This window comes from Terrapene carolina, unplaced genomic scaffold (genome assembly GCF_002925995.2).
Source record: "Terrapene carolina triunguis isolate 2854851 unplaced genomic scaffold, T_m_triunguis-2.0 Scaffold139, whole genome shotgun sequence".
Lineage (NCBI taxonomy): Eukaryota > Metazoa > Chordata > Testudines > Emydidae > Terrapene > Terrapene triunguis.
In genome coordinates, this window is record NW_020664490.1 from 14,517,351 (window position 1) to 14,542,513 (window position 25,163).

Sequence of the window (25,163 nt, forward strand, 5' to 3'; positions counted from 1 at the left end):
CAGTGTTTGAGTTTGTTTGTTTAGTTGTAAATTTCTCAGTGATGAAATTGCAGGAATCATTGTTTTCTAAAAACGAAACAAAACCCCTTTGATGAATACTTAGAATTTGGAGCACTTTTATGCATGGAACTGAAACAAATGGAAGGTAAGGTATATTTTACACCTGTAACCCGTAATTATATCTTTTAAAATGTGTTTTCCCCCCTTTCTCAGACAGTTTTCCTTTTGCTTAGTCCTAGTAAATGATCTTCATATGAAAACTGGCTCTCTGCATTATAGTTATTATATTTATACCTGATAACTTAAATTCCTTAAACTTTTCACAAATTCCAGTACTAAACAAACAACAAAACCTTGATTCTGTTGGGTTTCATTTGGTTTGATACATTGGATTAGGATTGTTGCAGCCATGAATTAAAGCGGAGAGGTACGTATGAGACTGAAGAGGGGAGGGAAACAGACCAAGTCCTGGCTAAGTGTAATGAACATATGGAATATGCCACTATTAAGATCAATAAGTAGTAAATTGTAACTTACGTAAGGTCAATAAAACAAATGAATTAAATAAATAAATATGTTGAAGAAACAGCTGGACATTTCTGGAAACTAGCAAGATGATGATGAGAAGATGAGGAGGAGCTTTTACATTTACCCTTTTGGTGATGAACATTTTTACATGTGGTAGTTTTTTATTTTTTTTCTAAGGGATTGATCCTACAGTTCTCGTGGACACACAATATGGATTCATTTCAGCAGGGGATTATGTGTGTGGAATGTATTTGGGATCAGAAGGAAACTATTTAGAGGAGTGATTGAATGCAGTAGCTTGATTTCCCCTGTTCTGTATTCCTTGTGTAACAAAATAGGAATTTGATGTTTTGCGATGCATGGCTCAATTGAGATGCTGATTTTTCCCAAGAATCATTGTGCTCAGAATATACAAGTAGCAAGAGCAAGGGGACAACTTGAAAGGCCTTTGGGTCTGATTCTCTGTTGCCCTTTACACCAGTTCTGCGGGCATAAAGGAGCCATAAACCAGCCAGATATGCTTCCTACATAATAGAAGTGGGCTTGAACCAAAATCTGAGATCAGAACATCTCTGACTTTTCATTGTATCCAGAACTGACTTTTGTGGCTTGGGCCTAATTCTAATTATTAGTACTTTTATTATTACTAAATGTACAGCACTGTCTGTGCTTTACCAGTGTTGCCAGCTCTCATGGTTCATCATGAGACTCAAGAGCCTTGGTGTATTTTCTTAAAGCCCCAGCTCCTGAAGGCAAGTGATTATATTAGAATCTTAGCTTTCATTTTTTAAATAAAAGTACGTATCTAACCTTCACGTTTGTGGAGGAAGGCTTAAAACTATGACCCAAGTGTATCCTAAAGGGTCAGAAAGTTGAAGGCAAATAAATAGAACCACAAATGTTTAGTTCTGAGGGTTCTAAATGAGATTTTTATGCTGATCTTATTATTTTTGGAGGTCCAATTCCTCCTGGGGTTGGCAGTACTGCTTTACAGCCATTTAAAAAGACATGAGTCTAGTTCTGATCTCAAAGCCGTTTTCAGCAGTGTGAATTGACAGTGGTCCATTACTAGACAGAAATGATAATGCAGAAAAGGCAGAAGCGTTCAATATTTCTGTTCTGTACTTGGGAAAAAGTGGGATGATGTTTTCCTATTATATGATGATGATAAAACACTTTCCATAGGCGTAGTTTCACTTCTATATTTGGGAAGGCAGTTCCAATCAGCCCAACAGAACCATGGGGGGAGAAGGGGTAGGAGCAAATTCTGCGCCTGCCTGAGGCTTGCAGTTTGGGGAGACAATGCCCCCTGTTCCCCAGATTTACACTCACGATTCCAACAGTAACTCAGGAGAATGTTAAAAAACAGCTACTAATGTTCTACATTTTAAAATCAGCAGGTCAGGATAATTTGTATCTGAGAGTTTTAAAAGACCTGGCCAAGGACCTCACTGTATCATTATTGTTAATTTTCAATGTTTTGAAGCAGTGGGGAAGTTCCACATGACTGGAAGAAAGCTAATGTTGTGCCAGTATATAAAAAGGGTAAATGGGATGACCCAGGTAATTATAGGCATGTCAGCCTGATGTTGACCTCAAGCAAAATGGTGGAACAGTTGATACAAGAACTTGATTATTAAATAATTAAATTAATATAATTAATGTCAATCAACATGGGCTTATGGAAAATAGATTTTGTCAAACTAATTTAGTATCTTTTTTTCACGAGATTACAAGTTTGGTTGATAAAGGCAATATGTTGATGTAATATATTTAGACATCTGTAAGGCATTTGTCTTGGTACCACACAACATTTTGATTAAGAAACTAGCAAGATACAAAATCAGCCTGGCATGCATTAAATGGATTAGAAGCTGGCTAACTTAAGTGCAGTGTGTAGCTCCAATGGTGCAAGTGGCGCAGTTGTGCCATGGCCCACAAGATTGTGGGGGTATGCTGTACCTGCTGTGATGCCACTCATTCAATGCCACTCAATCATATTTGGCCCTGCCACTTCTCTGCCAGATGGAGGGGGGCTGAGCCAAATCTGAGCAGTGCTGCAACTCATGTGCTGGGTTGCAATACCATTCTCCACTTGAATTTGGCCCACTCCTTGTGCACACAGGATGGGCAATGGGAGTGAGCGGCGCCTCTGGGCAGTGAGGATCAGGCAGAGCCATCCTAGCCGGGATGGGAGTGGAGCAGTTAGCTGGGGGGTGCCAGTGAGTGGCCAGGAAGGTCCAGAAGACAGTGGGTGAGGGGCTGAGAGCAAGTTGTTGGTAGGCTATGGGGTGAGTAGGAAGTGTTGGGGGACTGTGGGGTAAGCGGTTGGGGTGAGTGGGGGATGTTGAGGCTGGTGGGGTGAGTTGTGGGGTTTATAAGGGAATGGGGAATATTGGGTGGGGGGGAGGGGAGGTTGGAGCTGGGATGTTGGACATAAGCAAAATTTTAGATTCTGGAATCAGAAAAGGGGCCCTTAACCTATTCTTGCACCAGGGCCCTCTGGGGCCTTGTTACATCACTGGATAGGTCTCAAAATGAAACTGTAAGTGGCAAATCATCATCAAGCGGTTGTGTTTCCAATGGGGTCCCACAGGGATCAGTTCTTAGCCCTACACTGTTTAACATTTTTATCAGTGGCCTGGAGTAAAACATAAAATCATCACTGATAAAGTTTGCAGATGATACAAAGTTTGGGGGAGTGGTAAATAGGGAGCAGAAATTTGATAATCGAGAACTCTTCAATGTAGACACAAAGGTATAACACAGTCCAATGGCTGGAAGTTGAAGGTAGGTAAATTCAGACTCTACATAAGGTGTACACTTTTAACAGTGAAGGTAGTTAACCAATGGAACAACTTACCAAGGGTTGTGGTGGATTCTACATCACTGTGAATTTTTAAATCAAGATTGGATGTTTTTCTAAAATATATGCTCTAGTTCCAAGGCCTATGGTCTGGAGGTTAGACTATATGAGCACAATGGTCCCTTATAATCTATGAATCTATTATTTCAATGCAGCTACTCCTGATTTTCCCTGATGTAAGTGAGATCAGAACCAGGTCCATGATCCTTCCCCTGAGGTACTTACACTCTAGTTAAATTTGTGACAACAACCCATTAGAGTCACATATGCTACATACACAGTAGCTAAACTGTCAGAGTGATCTGTGTTTACCCTTTTGAACATTATTGAAATATTGTAACGTAGCACCTTTCTCCTACCACTACTTTTCCTTTGTGCTTAAATTATTCTGGCTATTCCTTTTTAGCAAGCTGTGGGCCTCTAATGTATACATTTTGGTTTTTAATAGCTTAAAATCACAGCTTCCAATTTTTACTGATTTTTATTGATTTTATCTTTTTTAAAAAAATCCTTGATCATTGGAATCAAGGGCAGAATTAAAAATGGGTTCACCAGGACTTGCTGCTGGAGCTAATTTCTCTGAAGCCTCAAATGGGGTTCTCCAATATATGCCTCAAAGAGCTTTGTGATGCCTTGGCTATATACTCCTCTGCATATTCAGGGACCACTTTAAGTGAATCGGTCCTAATTGCAGTGTGACACCCTGGCACCCCCTTATTCACCACTGTCATGTAATTAGGATATGTTTTGTACAAAGTGTGCCTTGTGAGGTATCATTGTAAAAATCTTGATCTGCTAGACATTAATATCTCATTCGATTGTATGTGCTACCGTTGTATGTGAAGTTACGAGGTTTGGCTATGTATGTGCTACTGAAACATGTTGTGAGGTTGAGAACTAGGGCCGCCCAGAGGGAGGGGCAAGTGGGGCAATTTGCCCCGGGCCCCGCAGGGCCCCCACGAGAATATAGTATTCTATAGTATTGCAACTTTTTTTTATGGAAGGGGCCCCCGAAATTGCTCTGCCCCAGGCCCCCTGAATCCTCTGGGCAGCCCTGTTGAGAACACCCACAAGCTGCCTTTCAGGTACAACAATAAAAAGGCCAAACAATGTTTATGGCTTATTGAGGAAATACACACAAGCACAAGGATTATCCCAGGAACTGTGTACAATAGAAACCTCTCAGAGATAGCACTACACAATGGGAACTGTTTGACCCAGGTCACAGCAAAAGAACTTTCCAGCAAGTTGGAAGAAGATATAAAAGGGAGAAATGACATCATGAGGGGACCTCACTCTCCCTACAACAACACACCTGAAAGTATCGGAGGAAAAGGATTGAACTGGGTGTGGGGATGAAGTGCTGGTCCCAGGCTAAAGGGATTTCTAGCCTGTGTATGGAAACTTGGTAGACTGTTTGTATGATCAGTCAGGGTGAGAAACTATGATTCATCCTATCTAATATTGTAGGCTTAGTTTGCGTTTGTTTTATTTCTTATGGTAATCTACTTTGATCTGTTTGCTATCCCTTATAATTGCTTAAAAGCTATCCTTCGGTAGTTAATAAATCTATTTCATATTTTATCTAAAACACTGTGTGTTGTATGAAGTGCAAAGGGGATAAATCTCAGCTCATGAGCAAGAGTTGGTGCACGTTCACTGTCCTTTGTAGAAGTGGCGGACTGGGTAATAAATTCATACTAGCCGGGTGTTGACCAGGGCAGGGTGGTACAGCTCTGGGGTCTTAGGCTGGGGAGCTGGGAGTATTTTGGCTGTAGCTTCTCTATTATGGGTTCATGAGTGGCTGGCCAGAGCATTCATGAACACAGATGGGTGTGGTCCCTGCGTGTGGATGTTGGTGTGAGTGTAAGCTTGGAGGGCTTTGCAGCTTGTCACAACGTCACAGTGCAAGAGAGAACCAGAGTGAGACAGAGGGCTCAGCTGTACCTCAGTTCCAGGTGGCACCCCGGGGGGGGACCTGTCACATGAAGTTCATGAAAATCCAGTTTACTAGCAACAAATCAAGCATGCAAGATACGGTGGATATATTTACAAGTACCAATAATAATACATACCTCCAAAAAACTGTGCAGTGCTTTACGTAGCACTTTTTAGCCATAGATCTCAAAGCACTTTACTAAAGAGGGCGGTATCATTATCCCCATTTTACAGAGGGGAAAACTGAGGCCCAGAGAGGTGAAGTGACTTATCCGTGGTCACCCAGGAGGTCAGTGGCAGAGCTAGGAACACCTGGTTCTTCTGGGTCCCCCTGGAAGTGGTGTAAAAATGGGGGCAATGTGTAAAACAGTTAATATTTGCAGACAATATGACTGTAGTGCCCAACATTTTACAAAGAGTGAATCTGACCTAGTTCTAAAAAGCTGAATGGGAATTAATATTGCAGTTCACGTATCCGCCATGCATATTCCTGGAAAAGAAAATGCTTTTGTAAATGTGCTGTCAAGGGATTTCAACATCTGTGAGGAGATATCATTAGAGAACACGCAATGTTCATATTTACTTAGGATGACTCAATTATTTTTAAGTAGAAGCCAAATGGAGCTGTACACAGACACACTGTTCTGCTACATCTGCCTCACATGATCTCCACACCACACCAGGTCCTTGCCTAACATCTCTGCTATCCCTAAGGTTTGGTCTAAACTGGGAAAATGAGTCATGTCTGAAAATGTCTTAACTAATATGATTATAAACATGACTTGGGCCCAGATCCTCAATGGTATTTAGGTGCTTAACTCCCATTGATTTCAATGAGAGATAGAATCATAAACCCTTTTGAGAGTCTGAGCCTTGGCACCTAGTGTAGGCAGGGCAGGTCATGTTTAAAAGCCTATTAGCTGATCGTGATCAACCATAGACTCCTGCATAGGGAAGAGTTAATATGTTTTCAAACATGACTTATCTACCCAGTCTAGGCTAGTCTCATGCTTCTGCATGAGTTTTGCCTCAGTAAGGAGGGGGTTAAAAGTCAACAAGGAGGTCACGATTTGTCCCAGGGCTAATAAATGGCAGCTTTTAAAAACCTAATATAGAGACCAAACCAAGAGTCTGGTGGAAGCACAATAAGATCCTCTGTGAGGGCATCTGATTGTGGGTCCCAAGCCAATTGTCAGGCTAGCAGAGATGGGAGCCGTGCGCAGACAGGGGAGAAAGTACAAAGATCAGAGACTTTTGGGTTCTGTGAAGGGTTTGGAGAGTCCTTCAGGAAGGGGTGGGATATTAAACCCTAATCCTGCAAGCACTTATGCACTTATTTATACACAGGAATAGTTTAATTGGCTCCAAAGGGCCTACTCACATATGTAGAGTTAAGCATTTGCTTACGTACTTGCAAGATGGTGGCCTTTATTTGTGTGTATGTTTTTAAAAGGAGTTGGGTCATGTGTAACTCTTAAGATTGTGCTCTCGGTTACACCCAGGCAGCCCCATTGACATCAACAAGCGATAGGCGAGAACAGCAATTGTAAGTATTGGCTGACTAGATCTAACTAAAAAGAGAGATTGTTAACAGATGAAAAATCAGGAATGCTAATAATTCAACATCTGGGAACCATTAGCTTAGCCTCTTTGGCCCAGATTCACAAAGGTATTTAGGCACTTAACTCCCACTGATTTCAATGGAAGTTAGGAGTCTAAATACCTTTGAGGATCTGGGCTTTTCAAAGTCAGTGAAGGCTGGGGAAGGAAGTGAAGCACTCTGCAGGGTAGAAGCCAGAAAGAAAAAAGGGAGGAGAAGAAGTTTTGTTCATTTAATTTCATAGTTTAAAAAACTGGCTATTAAAACAGGGCTACCTCCAAAGCTGAAGGAAAAGCATTAATTTGATAATAAATAATATTTGTGGCCGAGAAATGGGTGAAGAGTGCTGATCTGTTAGAGGAGAAAGGGGAATGCTATTTTTATTAATAAAATGGTATTATTGCACTTTTGTAATAGAATTGTTTTCTGTAATAATATGGGGGCTATGCAGAGACTGAATGACATGTCATTTGGCCTCATTAGCTATCCTCTCGAGTGACCAAACAATTGCCTTGTAAAATGGAGAATTCCTCCTATTCTCCTGAAAATAAATATTAATTATTTGGCCATAATGCAGAGGGAGTGGCCTGTCTCTATTATTTTTTGCTCCATTCATTACAAACCTTCTTGTTTTTGTTAACTAGAAAACCCGATCTTCCCATTTTGAGGTTAGTTACACAACCACAACCCTTCTGAGGCTTCAGTATACTACAGTCTTGCTTAATATCCTTGTTTTCTACTCTCCAGTTCAGATTTCCTGTCCTTTGGCATTCAAATTTCTGTTTTCTATATTTTTAGACATAAACCAGATTAAACAACAGTGCAAATAAACACTGAGTCCAAAAGTCTGCATTCATACTATCTTATGGAATTTATTGTAATTAGCATGGCTGTATTAAATTTGTAGGGGAACACCCATGGGGAAAGTTAGCTTCAGTGATTCATTTAAATGCTTAAATAAATAATTCTTTATTGCATTTTACAGTTAAATAATGTGAATAATGAGGCATGGAGATGGAACCTTTCCCTTTTAAGGAACATCATTGATATAAACATGATTTTAGTCTCCTCATACTCAGAACAAGTAGGATTAGCATTAGGTAACAATCAAGCAAAATGATTAGGTTTTGAGCAACTGTTTAATGCAAGAGATTCCAAATATATTTTTAGGCTTGGCAAAATTTTATTTGTATGTTTTTATAATTTCGATGAATAATAGTAATGTTTATTTTTAAGCATTTATTTTATTTATTTAAATTTTCACAATTGTGCAAAATTATGGGTGTTAAGCATTTTCCCCCCAATTTTTATCAATTTAAATTTCCACAGTTGTGGGAAACTATGGGGTTTAAGATGTTGGAGGAGGGATTGGGTTTTTTGTTGTTTTTGCACATTTACTTTTTTATTTATACAAAATATTGTTATGCAAAATATTGTGGACAGTTTTGCCATTTGACTCATGTTCAACTCTGTGTGCTTGACTTTAATCTGTTTATATTTATTTCAGATGAGACTTTAGTTACCACACTGTCTTGTCTGCTCAGTGTGGTAACTGAACAGCCTTGGCACATTTTGTCGGAGCTGAGGCTTCACCCCTGGGGCCCTGCCCAAATGTATCCTTCCCCGCACCCTTCGGCAGGAAGGTGCACCAGTTGCTTGCCTGACTGCTGCCCCCACCTCAGAGCTGAACTGCATTTCAGTGGTGGGTGAAGTGTATACGGAATATAAGGCCAAATCTTGCAGTCTTTACTCCAGCAAAAACCAGTGAAGTTAATGAAAGTTTTGCCTGACTACAAGATTTCAGCCAACTAGTTTGTAAGGCACTCTATAAAGAGCTATTACCAGTAAAATAACATGCACTGTAAATGGTGCATGTGCCTGTCTGTGGGAGCCAGAGGGGCTTGCTAGAGTGTCATTCATCCCGTCAGGGAGGCACGGAGCTAGGAACCCAAACTTAAGTCTCCCCATGGCACTGTGTCTGAACCAGAGAGTCCCAGCCCTTTTTAAGATGCATCTTCTTTTCATTTTGTACTCCATGTCATTTCATGTACCTTCTTTAATAAGTCCTGTCGCACTTATAGAGGACTTCATTGTGGTTGTGTTTTTGGTGGAGTTAAATAAGCACGTAGTACAGTAAATTCATTATTCTCCTCAGGCCACATGAAATGATTACAATGAGATCCTGGTTGCTGTTGCTACTTCTGCTTGTGAGCTTGTGTTCACCTGCACCTAGACTTTCGGTAGGTATCACTTGACTATAGTTTGTATCATCCCTGTTAGCTGATTACTATTTATTGTTTCCAGGAGCATCCACAGTGTGCTCGGTACAGCAAAAACACAAAAAAACCCATGGCCCCTCTCCTAAATAATTCACTTCCTAAAAAGATAAATCAGACAGAGGGATGTAGGAGTGGAGGAGAAGGTATTGCAGCATGCAGGTAAAACAGTCAGGTGAGAATTGGCTGCATCCAGATAATAAGAGTGTTTACATAATATAGGGGGTTGGGTTTCATTGTGGTTGGTTGGTGTGTATGGGGACATTGTATTGTAAGATTTATAGACTATGCCTACAACCGTGCTACAAATCAGCCAGTTAGTTTCTTGTAGGCATCACTAGTGGAAGATGGTCTTCAGGATGTATTTGAAAGCACAGGGAGGAATAGTTTTGTGGATGAGATTTGCAAATAGCTCTTTTGGGGCCCAGGCATGAGAGGTGCGAAGCACCTGCAACTCCCATTTCGTGATTTATTTGTAGTGTTTTTCTCAGCGTGCCAAGCAATCAAATTCCACAAAGGTAGCTGGAGAGGAAGGATGGCCATAAGGTTACAGAATAGCATTGTCAGATCTGCAGTCTCTTCGTGCCTCTGCCATGCCTGTACTCTCCGTATGACCTCAGGCAAATCACTTCACTTCTTTGTGGCTCAATTTAACTGAGTGCAAAATTGGGATAACAATACCCCCTACCTCAGAGACAGGGGGCTAGTGAAGCTAACTCTTTGGAAACTGCTTTGAGATGGAAGGTGCTTTGAATGGGAAGCACTATCTGATACCAGAGCATTTCCGCTAACAAAGTGCTCAGTCCTATGAGTTGCCACAACTCCCATTGACTTTGATTTTTCCACAATAAAGACAAATGCATGTTATTTATATGGAATGTACTTTCTCACCTAGTTTGTTATGATACAAACGTTTGGCCATTAATATTTTAAATGTGTTTTCTTAGAGGAGCCTTTCTTGAGCTAACTTTCTATAACATTTAGGGTCAGATTCAGAACCCCTTACTCAGGCAGAATGGTATTTCATTACATGGGCAGCCTCAGTGGCCCTGCGTCTGGAGAAAAGTACTATTCAACCTGACTAAAGCTATCAGAACTGATCCTGGAAGGTGCTATGAAGGTGCTCCAGAAAAACGTCAGGCCTAGTCCTGCATGCCCTTACTCGCTTGAGTAGTCTTTACACACACAGGGAAAACAAATGCATTTAAAATAATAACTGTCAAAATTTCCATTTTTATGATAATATGAGAGAAAAATCTAAATGAGTAACACATTGTGTCTCTGTCATGCTGCCTTTCCACGCGTACACTATTGGCTCTAACTCATCCTTAAATCCCCATTTTGGAACTGAAGCCTGTTGGAATAGGCACAAGTAACCACAGCTTGTTTTCATAAGCTAAGTTGACTTGATATTACTGAGGATAGTGTGAAAATAGCCTTATGAAGAATAAACAACAGCTCTGTGGTCAGGGAAGAAACAGAGAAAACCAACTGGAGCAAACTGATTACTTCTTTTTCCCCCCACTGGGGGTAAAAAGGCAGGAGGGGGAGAGCACAGCTACAGGTAGCCCAGGCAGTCTCTGGGTAAGTGTAAGGGACAAGTTACGTTCCTACAGACCACAATAAGGAGTGACTTATTAACCCAATGGCTTTCTTTCCAAATGTGGTATACGGGCCTTAAGTACTCACAACCTGCTTTCAATAAACCCACAGAAAGGCTGTCCCAGACTAGCACTAAATTCACGACCCCACCTGCATTCCATACTTAAGACTGGCACAAACAAACTGTTAGCTGGCAAATTAAAAAGTGCTCATGTCCTTTGTCTTCCTAGACTGTTCACTGTTTGGGCCAGGCCCTTTGGCTGCTTCTGTTTTTGGATGGCACCTGACCCCTGTTGGGTACAACTGCAATGTGAATAATAAGGAAAACAAGAAAGCACCTGAGCGTAGCCGGCCTCTACATTTGACCTTTGTGTATAGTAAATTTTCCTTACAAAATAGTAAATGTCACCTCACAGACGGTCCCGGAACAACTTGCTGTCTCTTACTCAAGGCAATGTCAACAGGGGGAGCATATTACTCTGTCGTCCAGCTCATAGTCCATATTTACATGCCTGGAATTCTCTGAAAGGACAGTTGGCCAGCAACTGTCGGTTCTTCCCGACACTGACCGGCCACTGGCTTCTCCAGTGGCAGGAGTGAGAATTTACATAGGAAACAGGAATTGCCAGACTGGATCAGACCCAAGGTCCATCAGGTCCCTGTCTCAGATAGTGACCAGTGGCAGATGCTTCAGAGGAAAGTGTAAGAACCCTGCAGCAGGCAGATGTGGGGTGATCTGCCCGCCCACACACAGGGCCGGCTTTAGGCCAATTCCACCAATTCCCCCGAATCGGGCCCCACACCTAAGAGGGCCCCGCGCCCAGTGGCAGGGCCGCCCAGAGTGGGGGGCAAGTGGCAGAGAATCCCTTCCCTGGCTAGAGGCGCCTTTTTAATTTTTACTCACCCAGCAGCGCTCCGGGTTTTTGGCGGCACTTTGGCGGCGGGTCCTTCAGTGCCGCCGAAGACCCGGAGTGAGTGAAGGACCCGCCACCAAAGACTAGGAGCGCGGCCCGGTGAGTACAAGCCCCACGTGTTTTTTTTACGTGGTTTTTTTTTTTAGTCATCCCTGTCAGGGCCCCGTCGAAACTGTTCGAATCGGGTCCCACATTTCCTAAAGCCAGCCCTGCCCACACACACACATTAGGTCTCATCCTGATCTCAAATTGTTAGAGATTGGCTTACGCCCTGAAGCGTGAGGTTTAATATCCCTTCCATAATGTTGTTAGCACTAACACTGAATAGTCTTAACATCCATATCAATCTCTAGTCCCTTTTTGAATCTTGTTACATTCTTGGGCTCAATGACTTCCTGGGGCAGTGAGTTCTGAGGTCTAATTACAGGAGGAAAATAATTTCCTTTTATCAGTTTTGAATTGGTCATCTTTTAATTTCATTGAAGGTCCCCTTGTTCTTGTGTTATGGGACAAAGAGAGCAGAAACTCCTGATCTACCTTCTCTAGACCATTCATTTTTTTCATAAACTTTTGTGATATCTAGACGGCACATCAGGAACTTAGAGGGTATTAATGTCACTGGAGGCTTAAACACTCTGTTTGTGCACCCAGTGGGTAGGATAAACTTCCCCACTCTGCCTCAGCCCTGACTTGGAGCAACCATTTTTGGTAGTGGTAGGAAGGTAGTTCTGTCATCAACAACATCAATAGGTTTCTGTGGTGGTTTCTGTGACGTGAGTCTGGGTCAAGGTTTTAGCCCACCTAAATCAATGTATGGTTTCAGATGAAATCTAAAGGCTTGGCATAGCTTTGAAACAAAACTAGACTCAGCTTCACTTGGCATTTTTAGAGTCATTCAAGCCCACTACTCCATGCAAACTTCAGGCTATGCAAATCCACGTAATAAGACTCTGTTGCCACTTTAGTTGGCTAAGACTTTTTCTTAAGGAATATAGCAATACAAGCTTCTGGTTTGATTCTCACCAAAAATGTTTTTCCTAGTGAGTTCTGCTTTCAGTGATGCCCGTGTAAATCTTTAGTAACTCCACTGATTTCTGTGGAACTACTGATTTCAATGGAGTTACTGCAGATTTATACCAGAGTAACTGTGAGTGGATTCTGTCCCTTTATCTTTCACTTTTACAATAAGAGGTCTGAGAATTCTGCATCCTTACAGGACCAATGGGGCTGCAATGTAAGATCCAGATTTTGCCACTCTGCAAATAAGTCCACTGATTTCATTAAAAGATAGCAGAGTTGAGCACCAGTTGTCCAAAGTCACTTTCTGATGGTCCAGTTAGTTAATGCTGCACTGCTGGAATCTCTTTGCCAAAATCAGCACAAAAAACTCTTCCCCGTTGGGCTCAATTCATCTGCCATGTAGGCTGTGCTGTAATGATTTAGAGTCAAAAAATAATAGGCCTCTTTACCCAGTTAGATTTTTTAAAATTTGAATCCCCTTGCCTCCTCAAGATAGATGTATGTGTTTGGATCATTAAAAGCTACAGACTTCCTCTCTGTTGTTACCACTTTAATTACGTCATGCCTCTTTTTTCCCCCTTAGGATAAGGACATCTGCCTGATAGACAACACTAAATTACAACAGAGGCTAAAACTGCTCCAAGACTTGCTTCAGTTGTGTGAATTACAGCTGAAGGACATCTTGGGGAACAACTATCATGGAACAAAGAGCAAGATCTTCTCAGCCAGGAGGAGCATACAGCCTGAAATCCTTTTACCCACAACTAGTGGAAACTTGATAGTCTACGATCAAGGTAGGATGTTGCAGAAGAATATAATAGACACTGTCACTTCAGCATATCGAAATATTTATTTCTTGCTGCAACGTTCCATTTATAAACAGATAGGCATATTTATATCTTATCCACTTCCCTTAACAAAATCAGTGCAGGAAGTTTATAACTTTAAAAATGCTTAATCTAAAATATGTACTATCTATTATATGCATAGGAGGGCTAAGGGTAGATCCATGGCCCAAGGCCACTGACCTGGTGCGTCATCTCGGGCACGTCACTTTATTTCCCTGCACTTCTCTTCCTCACCTACACTCTGCCTGTCTCATCCACTCTTTGGGGCAAGGACTGTATTTCACTATGTTTTTGTACAGCACCTGGCACAATGGTCCATGGGCACAGTTTCTGTTGTGCAACAGATCAATACTGCAGAAGCACGCAATGACAGAATGATATTGCTTTGCAATTGTCACAACATCAAACCTTTTCGCCCTAGGCTAAAATTTTCAAAACTAGGGGACCTAAATTAGAGTCTGAAATCCTGATTTCAACTCTTAAATCAGTTGCCTGATTTCAGGGACTTCAATGGGAGCTGAGGATTTCACAGCACAGAATAGGGGAAGAATCTAAGTTAATGCTGTCTTAGGTTGAGATGACGGTGATAAACTCTTCTGAGTCCTTTCTGCACTACAGCTTCTACTGCTATTACCATTGGTGGGGCTGCAAAAGATGGGTCCCGAATTTGCTAATCTAGATGCATCCTGGCTGGTGTTACAATTTTTGCTAGAACCATATTTAAACATTGTTTTACAAATTCAACCCCCAGCCCAGCCAGGGTGGGACCATACAGAAGAGCCAGAAATCATTGTCCTAAGACAAACTTCTATGGATGATTTCTCTTGACTACGGTCAGCTATTTGCTCTTCCATGACCACTGTTTTATGAAGCAATACTATTTTGCTCAGATTGCTCTGCAGTGTTTAACAGCAGAAAAATCGAAAATGGATACTACCGGATCAGGCCCAGAGCAGACCGAGAACCTTTCCTGGTGTATTGTGACATGTCTGATGGAGGGGGATGGACTGTAATACAGCGACGCAGTAATGGCAAAGAGAATTTCAACAGGTATGTGCTGTGGTTAATATTTCAGTGGGGATTTAAATTATTCTTTTAAGGACTGCTGTGATTTTTAAATTCCGTCCAACCTCTGATGGCACCTTACTATCAAAGGCTGCTATTTTAGGCTCCAATCTTACAAATGTGCACTCACGTGTTTAATCATTAGTAGATATGAGTGAACAATGAGGTTTTTTGTTCAGGGGCTGAACCACAAAATCTGGAAAAAAAATCTGATTCGATTCGAACAAAAAAAAATAAAATTTCATAATTTTTCATCCAATTGAAGAACACAAAAAATATGATTTTGAATTGACAAACATTTCAACTCAACTCAGAATTATTGTTTTCCAATTTTTCAATTTGTTTTGAGTCGATCGAAACATTGGGGCTGTCTCCACATTAATTTTTTACCTAGTTTTTGTTTTGATTCAGCTGTTTCAGGTGCACTTCACCCTTTTTATTGTGTGATATTTGTTTTTGAAATTGGCCAAATTTGAAATCAAAATGCTGTTTGGACTCTAAAAGTTGAAACAGAACATTTCAATTCATTAAAAAAAAGTGTTTTCTACCAAATCCTAATTTGTCAAATTCAACCCAAATTCAAATAATAGTTTCAGGGACCAAAAATTGCACTTTTCAATGGAAAATAATTTGTTGAAAAAAATTCACTCAGTTCTAGTCCTTATTGATTAGAACTATTTGCACAAATAAGGACAACCTATGGGAGTAAGGGCTGGCAGGATCGGCCCTTTTTAATAATTTCTTTCAATCACAAGTTAGAGTGAAGTTCTGACACTTTTTCATTGGTTGGTCTTTGTCTGTTTAAGTCTTTTTGGTTATTATGATAGGAGACATTTCATTATCTGGTAAGGATTTTGATTCTGCCACCATCTGCTATCAACCGATTAAACGATATATCCTCTCTCATATCATGAAAACTATTAAGGCTTAGTGTACTATTTACTCCCTCTTCCAGAATGTTAACGAAGATGCTAAATAAGACTGGTCCAGATTGTCTTGGCTGAAAGCGACAGGAAGATGACTTTTACATGGAGATTTCTACACAAAAAGCCTCCTCCTGCCACTTTCAACCTGACAATCTGGTCCATTGACTGGTTTTTTGATCAGTCTTATTTAATGTCCTCATTCATGATGTGGAAGAGGAAATAAACAGTAGAGCTAGGGATAACTGAGTTTTTGGTTCAGTGCCTGAACCAAAATATCTGAAAACATTTTCATTCCGATTGACACAAATTAAAATTTTTTGTTTTTTCTTGACAAAATGAAATGAAAAACAAAATGAAAAACTAATTTTTTGGGGGGAGAAGAGAGTATGAATGAATGATTATTTTGTCCTAAAACAAAATATTTTGTTTAGGTTTGGGGGTTTTTAACCCATCCTCTTTTTTAAGATAAATCTAGTTAAATGTCAAATTAAATGTCATTTCAAAATGAAAAGTCAGAATGTTTCATATTGATAATGCAGAAATGAAACATTTTGACTTTTTCAGAATTTTTTCCCTCCATTTTTATTTTTGCCAAATCTATTCGCCAAATTCAATCCAAAACTGCATTTTTCAGAGAATAAATTATTGGCTGAAAAAAAATTGTCCAGCTCTACTAAACAGTATGTTAATGAAATCTGAAAAGCATACTAAATTGGAAGGATCTTTGAATACTAATGGGGATATAGAAATAACACAGAGGAATCTAGAGAGAAAAAAACCAGGGGCAGAACGTAACAGAAGAAGATTCATCTTGGAAAAATACAGCCTACGTAATCTGATGAAAAATAATTCAAAACACATATATTTGAAGGGAGGGACAGGACAGGCAAGCAGTGATGCTGCAAGACAAATAGGGGTGACAGTGGACAGCAAATTACACATGGGTTTGAAATGGGATATGGATACAATACAGGCCAATGTATTCCACCCATATCCCCACCAAAGCAGAGACTTTTGCACTTTGGGGAAGGGGGGTAAAATGAGGCCCAGACAGGGCCACCTCTCCCCCAGCCAGTTCCACCTCCAGACCAAGAACTGTGCAGGGAGACACTCCACATATACACACGCTTGGGGTACTAGGATCCAGGCAGTGCTTCCCCTCCTCCTTGTCAAGTGGCCAGAGACTCCCACTGGTGGGACCAGAAGTAGCCAAAGCTGGGACCAATACTGTGGAATGTACTCCAACTTTCTCTGCCCTGTGCTGATTGGTTGTGGGCTCCAACATTCCCCCTTTCCCCTCTGTCTCCTCACCTGCCTCTCTTACCCTCTTCTCCCCTGCCCTGTCCCCTTGACTCCCCCATCCCTTTTCTTTCCACTTTGCTGATCCTCTCCTAACTCAGCCCATTTACCACCCCCCCTAAAAAAGTGGGATTAACATGCCATTTGCCACCATCACACTGATCACCCCATTTGTGTGTTCTACCTCTTCCACTACCCTGTGTCTGACTGTCTTGTCTATTTAGATTATAAACTCTCCAGGGCAGGGCCTGTCTACTACTTTCTTTTTGTTTGGTGCCTAGCACAATGGGGACCCAATTTTGATTGGCCCTGAGGCACTGCCATAATAAATGTGATTAATAATAATAACTTGAGACATTATCACTACCTTTTGTTTGCAGCTTTTTAGCCAGTTTTCAGTTCATTATTATATTGCATAGTAGTCCTGAGTTTGCAGGGTGCTTAAGAGTGTAAGGCAGAATTCTTGTAACTTGTAAGGAGACAATTTGAATTAATTACTTAATTAAGATTTTGCGAGGTTCAGTGTCAGCTGCTTTACTAAAAGACAAATCTAGGACATCTCCTGCATTCCATTTGTCCAGTAACTTTTGACCTGCTTCTGCAAGCACTGCACCTGGCAGTGTTAGCAGGATTGAACCCACTGCAAGCGAGTGAGAGAGAGTAATATGTAAAGCAGTCAACATTGTTTAGTATTTATTTGTAATGAGCTGCTATAAATCTGTCTTGTCTCTTATGCTTTGAATAGGATACGTAAGAAAAATGTTTCTATAGATAAAGCCAAAGATTCACTTGTCAGGAGATTTTGCAATAATAGGGTGACTGAGATTGTCAGATACAAACTCCCTAATTTCAGCATTCTACATAGAGGGCTGAAATTGATAGTTGTATCTCACTTCAGGAAATGGGCTGATTACAAACAAGGATTTGGACAGTTCCAGAGCAAGAATGACGAATACTGGCTAGGCAATGAGCACATTTATGATCTGCTGGCTAGAGGTAAGGGTATTATTCTATCTGCACAACTTCTTACTAGTTGCATTGTGAAGTACTAATCTAACAAGATACTGCATTATAATCCAGAGGAAAACTCACTAAAAATTGACCTGATGGACTGGCATGGAGAAAGACGATATGCAATCTATGAAAACTTTCAGATCAAGAATGAGCAGGTAAGAAATGGAGACAACAGTGATTTGTTTGTTATTGCAGGGAGTTCTATTTAACTTTCAGTACTTCTGCTTGAGTCCTGCTGAGATCTTAATAATAAAGTTCTGCAAAACTCATCCATTTTGTTCACAGGGGTCCATATCAACTAGAGACAGGACCAAGCCACAAAGAGCCTAAATGTGAACTTTTGAAAAGTTCAGTTGCAGTTAGATTCAGTATTTTGATTTGGCCCATTACAGAGAGAAGGGACAGCAGATAAGCTTGATAGCAGATCAGAAGATGAAATTTTCCAGAGCTTGGAGGTATTCAGATGTGGGGCATTGATTCATCTCAATTGTGCATCTTTCTTTAAGGTTAATTTCATATAGGTTTGTACCCTGTGAGTTTTGTTTGGGATTCAGATTTGAATGATTTCAGAAACTCAAAGCAAAATTCAACCAAAACTGCCAAGTTTTGTCTGGTTTGGGGTCAGAATATGAAAACATAACATTTTACATGGTTCACACCTGAAAACCTGAAATAGGCCAAAGTTCACTCCAAATTTTGTTGGAGTTTGATATTTCAAGTTTTGTTATGGAAGTTTTGGACAACTCCATTTCAATCAGTGGTAAAAGCAAATGTTATGAAAGAAAAAACCTACAGTTATTACACATCTATTATCAGTCTCGTTCCGGGACTACTGTGTTCATCACTGTAGTATCTGAGCACTTTCCAGTGGTGCAGTATGCGACGTGGCCACACATATATCATGGGTTGTTTGTTCTCCCATCCTCCCCCCAGAGGGAGAAGCATGTTCAGTGGAGTGATTTGGTTTGGTAGGATGTGGTTGTTGGGTATTTTTGGGTTCTGTTTATTTTTTTATATAAATATACCTGATTTTGTGCATTTATGTTAGAGAGGGCAAGATCAAAGAGATGTGCCTGGCAGTTGGAGTGAAAGGTGGTGAGGTTTGTGATGCTCCATAGTTCCTGGAGGAGTTCATTCCACAGTCTTGGACTGGCCCATGGAGAAGGCTCTGTCTCCCACACAGACAAGCTTTACTCTTATTATTGAGAGTTCTGTTGTGCCAAAGGAGCATAGTTGCAGACCACAGTTTTTGTCCTGGAGCATTATATGATCTTTTAAGTATACTGGGCCCACACCTTGGAGCACTTTGAACATAAGGATCAAGACCTTGAACTTAATTTGAACTCCTGTTAGAAGCCAGGGTAGAGAATGGAGGACAGGTCTGCTATGATCTTGGTAGTCGGTGTGCCGAGGAAATGCACTGCAGTGTTCTGAATTAATTTAAGTTTCCAAGTGCTGAAGGCTTCATGAACAGGTATATTGCATTGCTGTAATTCAGCCAAGAGGTGGTGAAGGTCTGAACAACTGAGGCCAGGTCTTTATCTGCCAGGACGGGATGGAGTTTCTACCCAAGTGGAGATGGTAGAAAGCATTATTAATGGATTTTGCTAGACTCCTATAGACTGAATTGACCAGTTGTGGGTGTGTATCTTCAACCAATGGAGATTACATCATGGCTCAAAACTCTTCAGAATGCTTAATTCTGCCCACCAGCATCACCTGTCTTGCATGGGTTTAGCTTCAGCCAACTGTTTTTCATCCAAGAGCTGATCTCATCCAAGCACTGGAGCATCTTGATGGTGTGGTCGTATGTGGTGAAGGATAGATAGAGCTGTGAGTCATATGCATATTGCTGGCACTTGAGTCCATGAAGATGTTGAATAGGACTGGAGAGAGAACTGATCCCTGTGGGATTGTACAAGTGAGTGGTCTAGTGATGGAGGTGCAGTAAAATGTTGAGCATACTATCAGCATAACACAAATCAATGAGTGCAGTTTCCCATCACTACTCTTTGGTGTGTCCTCTCAGGAAAGACTCAAACCATTTTAGCACATTACCCTGGACCCCGGCCATCTCTCGCAGGCAAGTCAGCAGAATCTCATGTGTTGAATGCTGCGCAGAGGTCCAGAAGGATGGGAATAGATATGTGTTCTATCCATCGACAGCAGGAGATTATCCATCTGTTCCACTAAGGTGGTTTTGATTCCGGGTCCTGGCCTGAAACCAGACTGTGCTGGATCTAGAATGTTAGCTTCCATTAGATGAGCTTGTAGTTGGCCTTTTGCTAGCTTAAGAGAATAAGAATGGCCATACTGTATCAGACCAGTGGTCCATCTATCCTATCTTCTGACAGTAGCCAGTGACAGAGGGAATGATCAGAACATGGCAATTATTGAGTGCATCAATCCCCTGTCTTCCAGTCCCAGTTTCTGTCAATCGGTGGTTTAGGAATGCTCGGAGCACCTCTGACCATCTTGGCTAATAGTCATTGATGGACCTATCCTCCATGAAATTATCTTATTCTTTTTTGAACCCTTCTCTGTGAGCTTGTTCAGGAATGGGAGCTTTGATACCGGGTGTTGGCTAGGACTGAAGTATCTGGGGTGAGTTTCTTCAATGTTGGTTAGACTATCTTGTGTTTGAAGGAGGAAGAGAAGATTCTTTCTCTAAATGAGACACTATTTCATTCAGGAGTGGCACCAATTGTTCATGATTTTCTCTCACAAGCCAGAAGGGGCCTGGGTCAGATCCACAAGTCTTGGGTCAAGACTACTTTAGGGTGTCCATAACTTCTTCAGGAGAGAATGTACTGAACTCTGGGAATGCAGAAGGGCTGTTGGTTGGTGGGTATAGGCAGAGCAGATCCATACTGTTTAAGACGCCTTCCTGAATGTGCATGATCTTTTCAGAGAAGTAGGATGATAGATTTTTGCTATACTTGGTGCTCTGTTTTGATGCAGGCTATAGGCACTCAGGACTGACTGACTAAGAGGTTTATCACCCTGGATGACTCCATGGGGCAGGATTTGGCAGACTCAATGGAGACTGATAGGAAGATTCTCTTGGCCTGATCTTCTTAGCATATGTGTAACGTGCCTCGGGTGGCATGTGATCAGGATTCATTACTGAATTTGGTCCGCTGGTTGGATCATTAGGTTCCCTGGACCGGGTACTGATGAGGAGCGCAACATGTCTTAGGCTTTGAGGAATTTGTTGTTTCATCCTGTCTGAATCAGCCTTTGTTTTCCATCACCAGCACTCAAGTTTCTGCCCCTCTTCAACCACTGCAAGGTATCAGAAAACCAAGGAGATCTGTGTGGGCAATGGGGAGGAAGGGGCTGCATAGGAGCCAGCGTAACAGTGGCCAAGGCCAGTGTAGAATTGTAATGATTCACCAGGTCCTTGACACCTCATGCTGTGGGTGGGTTGCTGTGGGTGGGGTGCTGTTGTCCTTCAGCAAGCTTTGCAATTTGTTGGAGTCCATGAGTTTTTATGGTCAAATCACACTCACTGGTCTTTCTTGTTGGCTAGATGCTGGAAATTTCTCTGGCCACTGCCCTAATGAGGTGATGGGTCGTCCAAAAGAGTGGCTGGGTTGTGATGTCCTCTATCTTGACATCTAGGCTGCAAATCAGGTCCAGAGCGTGACCAGCTGTGAGGCTGGACCAGAGATGATCTGTGAAAGTCCTAGGGAGGCAAGAGAGGAGATGAATTTTTGGACTTTTGCATCTGCAACCTTTGTCAATGTGTATGTTGAAATCTTCCAAGATGACAAGTCTGGGGTATTTCACCACCATTGCCCCTCGAGCCACTCTTCTAATTTCTAGGTATTGCTGCCAGGATCAGCCAATTTGTATCATGTAGGTGTTGAAAGAGAATAATACTTGTAGCCTTTAGTAGCAGGAGAGCAACTTGGCAGTATATTTGGTAGATTAGATGGGGTTTTGGCCCAGGGCTAATATCAAAAAGCATAAGGCCAAAATCATTTCTGACTTCGGTGGAGTTATACCAGGGATTAATTTGGCCCACAGCATATTGCAGAAAACAATTATGAGCTTTAAAAAAGAAATAAAAGGCTGCTGATAACAGAGAAATGTTTACATTTAACTCTTGCAGGACAATTACAGGTTATGGGTTGGCACCTATTCTGGTAACGCTGGTGATGCTCTGTTTGGCGGGAGTAACTTTGAAGAGCAGTGGTCAGCATCACACAGTGGGATGCCATTCTCCACATCAGACAAGGATCATGACAGATTCCTAGCAGGCAACTGTGCACAAGAGAATAAGTGTGGCTGGTGGTTTAACAGGTATGGGAAGAAGTTGACAGTATCCAATACTCAAAGAGTGTTGCACATGGGACTAAGGCTGTGGGTGGGTGTGCAGCAACAGTCTGTTTTTTCATTACCATTCAAGGCAGAGAGGTTTAAATAGCTTTCACGATGACTTCCATAATAAAAGCATAAGAGAAATGCCCTGTGCACCAAGGGCCTGAAGGAAACAATTCCTAGCCACAAACAGGCTCAACTGGCAGTTAGAGTGTATGTTAAGGGCATTTCTCTAGTTTGGGGTGATTCATTTTTGAGCTTTCTATCACAGTTGGCCATAATTATATTTCCTTTATGTTATATTTCATTGGTGGGTATTACTGGTACGTTAGCAATTACTGAGTCTGGTCTCACAGGCCCTCTGTGCAGGGAATGCACACTGAAGTCAATAGTTCTGCATGTGGACAGTGTGCAAGACTAAGCCTTTTGTTTCATATTAAGCCCTTATAAACCAGGCCCTCATCAGGTGTAAACTGGCATAGACCCATTGAATTCAAATGTATATGGATAAAAATACATTGTATTTTGCTGTAATGATGCAATGCCTTCTCACTTTAAACGGAGTCTCCCCCCCCCCCCCCCCCCCTTTCATCCCTACAAGATGCCACGCAGCGAATCTCAATGGACAATATTATAAAACAGGAAACTACACCGGACGCCATGACAATGGAGTGGTTTGGTCAACCTGGCATGGGTTCTGGTACTCCCTGAAATACACAGCCATGAAAATCAGGCTTCCATCTTTTGTCGACGTAGGGAGTGGAAATGGTGAAAGCAGCTAGGACAGCTAGAATCCGCATCATTGGAGACAGAGAGAGTATAGGATAGAAAGGATTTTAGAAATCAAGGGCCAAACCCTCAGCTGGTGTAAATCAGCACAGCTGCACTGTAGTAATTGTCGTTTGATCAGTTTATATTAGTTGAGGATTCACCCCCAGGGTAGTAGAATATGCCTATCATATGGTCTAATGGAGGATGTAAGGGTCTCTCATTCTTGGTAAAACCATTGGAAACACCACAAGTTTGTTTTCCAATGATCTTCAGTGGAGATGAGAGTACTCAGCAGTTCACAGGAAACCAGGGCCGCCCGGGGGGGGGGGCAATTCGCCCCAGGCCCTGGGCCCCGCAGGGGCCCCCACGAGAATATAGTATTCTATAGTATTGCAACATTTTTTATGGAAGGGGCCCCTGAAATTGCTTTGCCCCAGGCCCCCTGAATCCTCTGGGTGGCCCTGCAGGAAACTCTCTGCACCTTGCAGAATCAGGCCCTTACTCCTCTTAGCCATTTGTATCTTATAATGGCCAAATTCTTCTCACCTTGATTTCAATGGTCAGTGAATGTGGTAAGCAATATAAGAACACAAAAATAGAACAAACAGAGGGATAAGGATTTGGCCCTTAAAGCTGTCAGCTAGATCTAGGCCCCAGATTTAGATTTTGTTTTGAAGTGGACTTTGCATAGGGTGACCAGACAGCAAGTGTGAAAAATCGGGACAGGAGGTGGGGGTTAATAGGAGCCTATACAAGAAAAAGACCCAAAAATCGGGACTGTCCCTATAAAATCAGGACATCTGGTCACCTAACTTTGCAAAGCCTAATATGAATGCAAATATTCTGGGGAATTTTTTATTTCAGTTACAATTTGTTTATTTATATGTTCTTGTCATTGTTCTGTACCAGACGACTTTGTGCTAGTGAATGAGAACTAGAAAGTTCTCTTCTAGTTCACTGTTCACTTCCACTTCGTTATATTAGCCAAGTGAAATGAGAAAAGTGTACAGCACAAATGAATGAGAATAGAATAACAACAAGAAATGTAATGCCAACAATTAATTCTCTTCCGATAATTTGTTGTTAGTAACAAAAGATTTGGGCTTGACATAGATCCTTTAACATCCATGCTGTAAAATGAGCCTACACTTTGTGTATTATAAATATGCTCTTTTAAATTAGTCGTTCTTTTCAATTTATTTTACTTTTCCTTTAGATAAATACACATTGTAATTTGTATTATATATTCATACACGTGTGAATTAAAAATCATGGAAATTTACATTGTTTCTGTTCTTAAACAATACTGGGAGATGGACAAAGATTTGGATGGAAAGTCAGAAATGGTTGTGAGAGATGATGCTCCAAGACATTTCGCTCACACTTTTATCACTGGTTCTAGTAACATTTTCAGGGCCTGTAAGGCATGCTTAATTTTCTTGAATCAAGCAACATTGGGAAAGCTGGATGTTCAGTGTGAAATTTTACATGCTCTGCTTCCTGATGGCTCATCTGCCCAGAGAAACAAGGATCAAATCTTGCTCTCTATTACACCTCTTTTGAGTGTAGACAAAATGGTTTAAATGCTGACTGATGTCCACTTTTGCTCCCACTGTGCCAGTGCACCAGTGAGAGACAGTCTCAGGGTCTGCAGCCTAGGAAGAATGCATGAATGCCCTCAGTCCAAGTGGTAGCACATACCCATGAGAAATGAGAACCACACCTATGTCTCTGGAATAATAGTCTTGCTTGTCACCAAAGGGAGTGGAGTGGAGTCCAACACCAGAACTTCCTCTCATCCTACTCACTTTATCTGTACTTCACACCAGTAAGCCTTACCGCAAGGCCATAATTATCTACCTAGAGCATTTTGTTAAATGAAAAGTTACCAGAAGAAATCAGTGCTAACCTGGTGGCTCCTACCAATCCTGATTTACCATATGGTACAACCCTATAACAGTGCAGCTCTTGGCACAAAATCCAGTAGCAATAAGGAAACTTCTGTCAATGTATAGGCATGGAGGCTAGTTAAGATGGAACAACTGCTTCCAATCTACTCAGGCTGATACTAGCACTTCTTATAAACACTATTGCTTTGGCAACATCCTGCTGGGGACATACTCCAGGACAAAGCTACCGGCAGGTGCTTGCACACAACAAGAAGCTGAAA

General features: G+C 41.5%; 1 protein-coding gene across 2 annotated transcripts; it reads left to right on the forward strand.

The window, feature by feature from the left end:
• The first annotated feature begins 16 nt into the window (after positions 1-16).
• On the forward strand, positions 17-23,308 carry LOC113406782 (fibrinogen-like protein 1). 2 transcript variants are annotated; one of them, XM_026653479.1, is made up of 8 exons: positions 17-145; positions 9,088-9,172; positions 13,328-13,538; positions 14,483-14,642; positions 17,781-17,878; positions 17,963-18,051; positions 22,014-22,204; positions 22,824-23,308. In XM_026653479.1, exons 1-8 carry the CDS (start codon positions 120-122, stop codon positions 23,002-23,004), a joined length of 1,041 nt encoding a protein of 346 aa, XP_026509264.1. In that variant the 5' UTR covers positions 17-119; the 3' UTR covers positions 23,005-23,308. The 2 variants fall into 2 exon arrangements, with proteins under 2 accessions (XP_026509264.1, XP_026509265.1); XM_026653480.1 differs by lacking the exon at positions 17-145 and adding an exon at positions 6,851-6,878.
• The last annotated feature ends 1,855 nt before the right edge of the window (positions 23,309-25,163 follow it).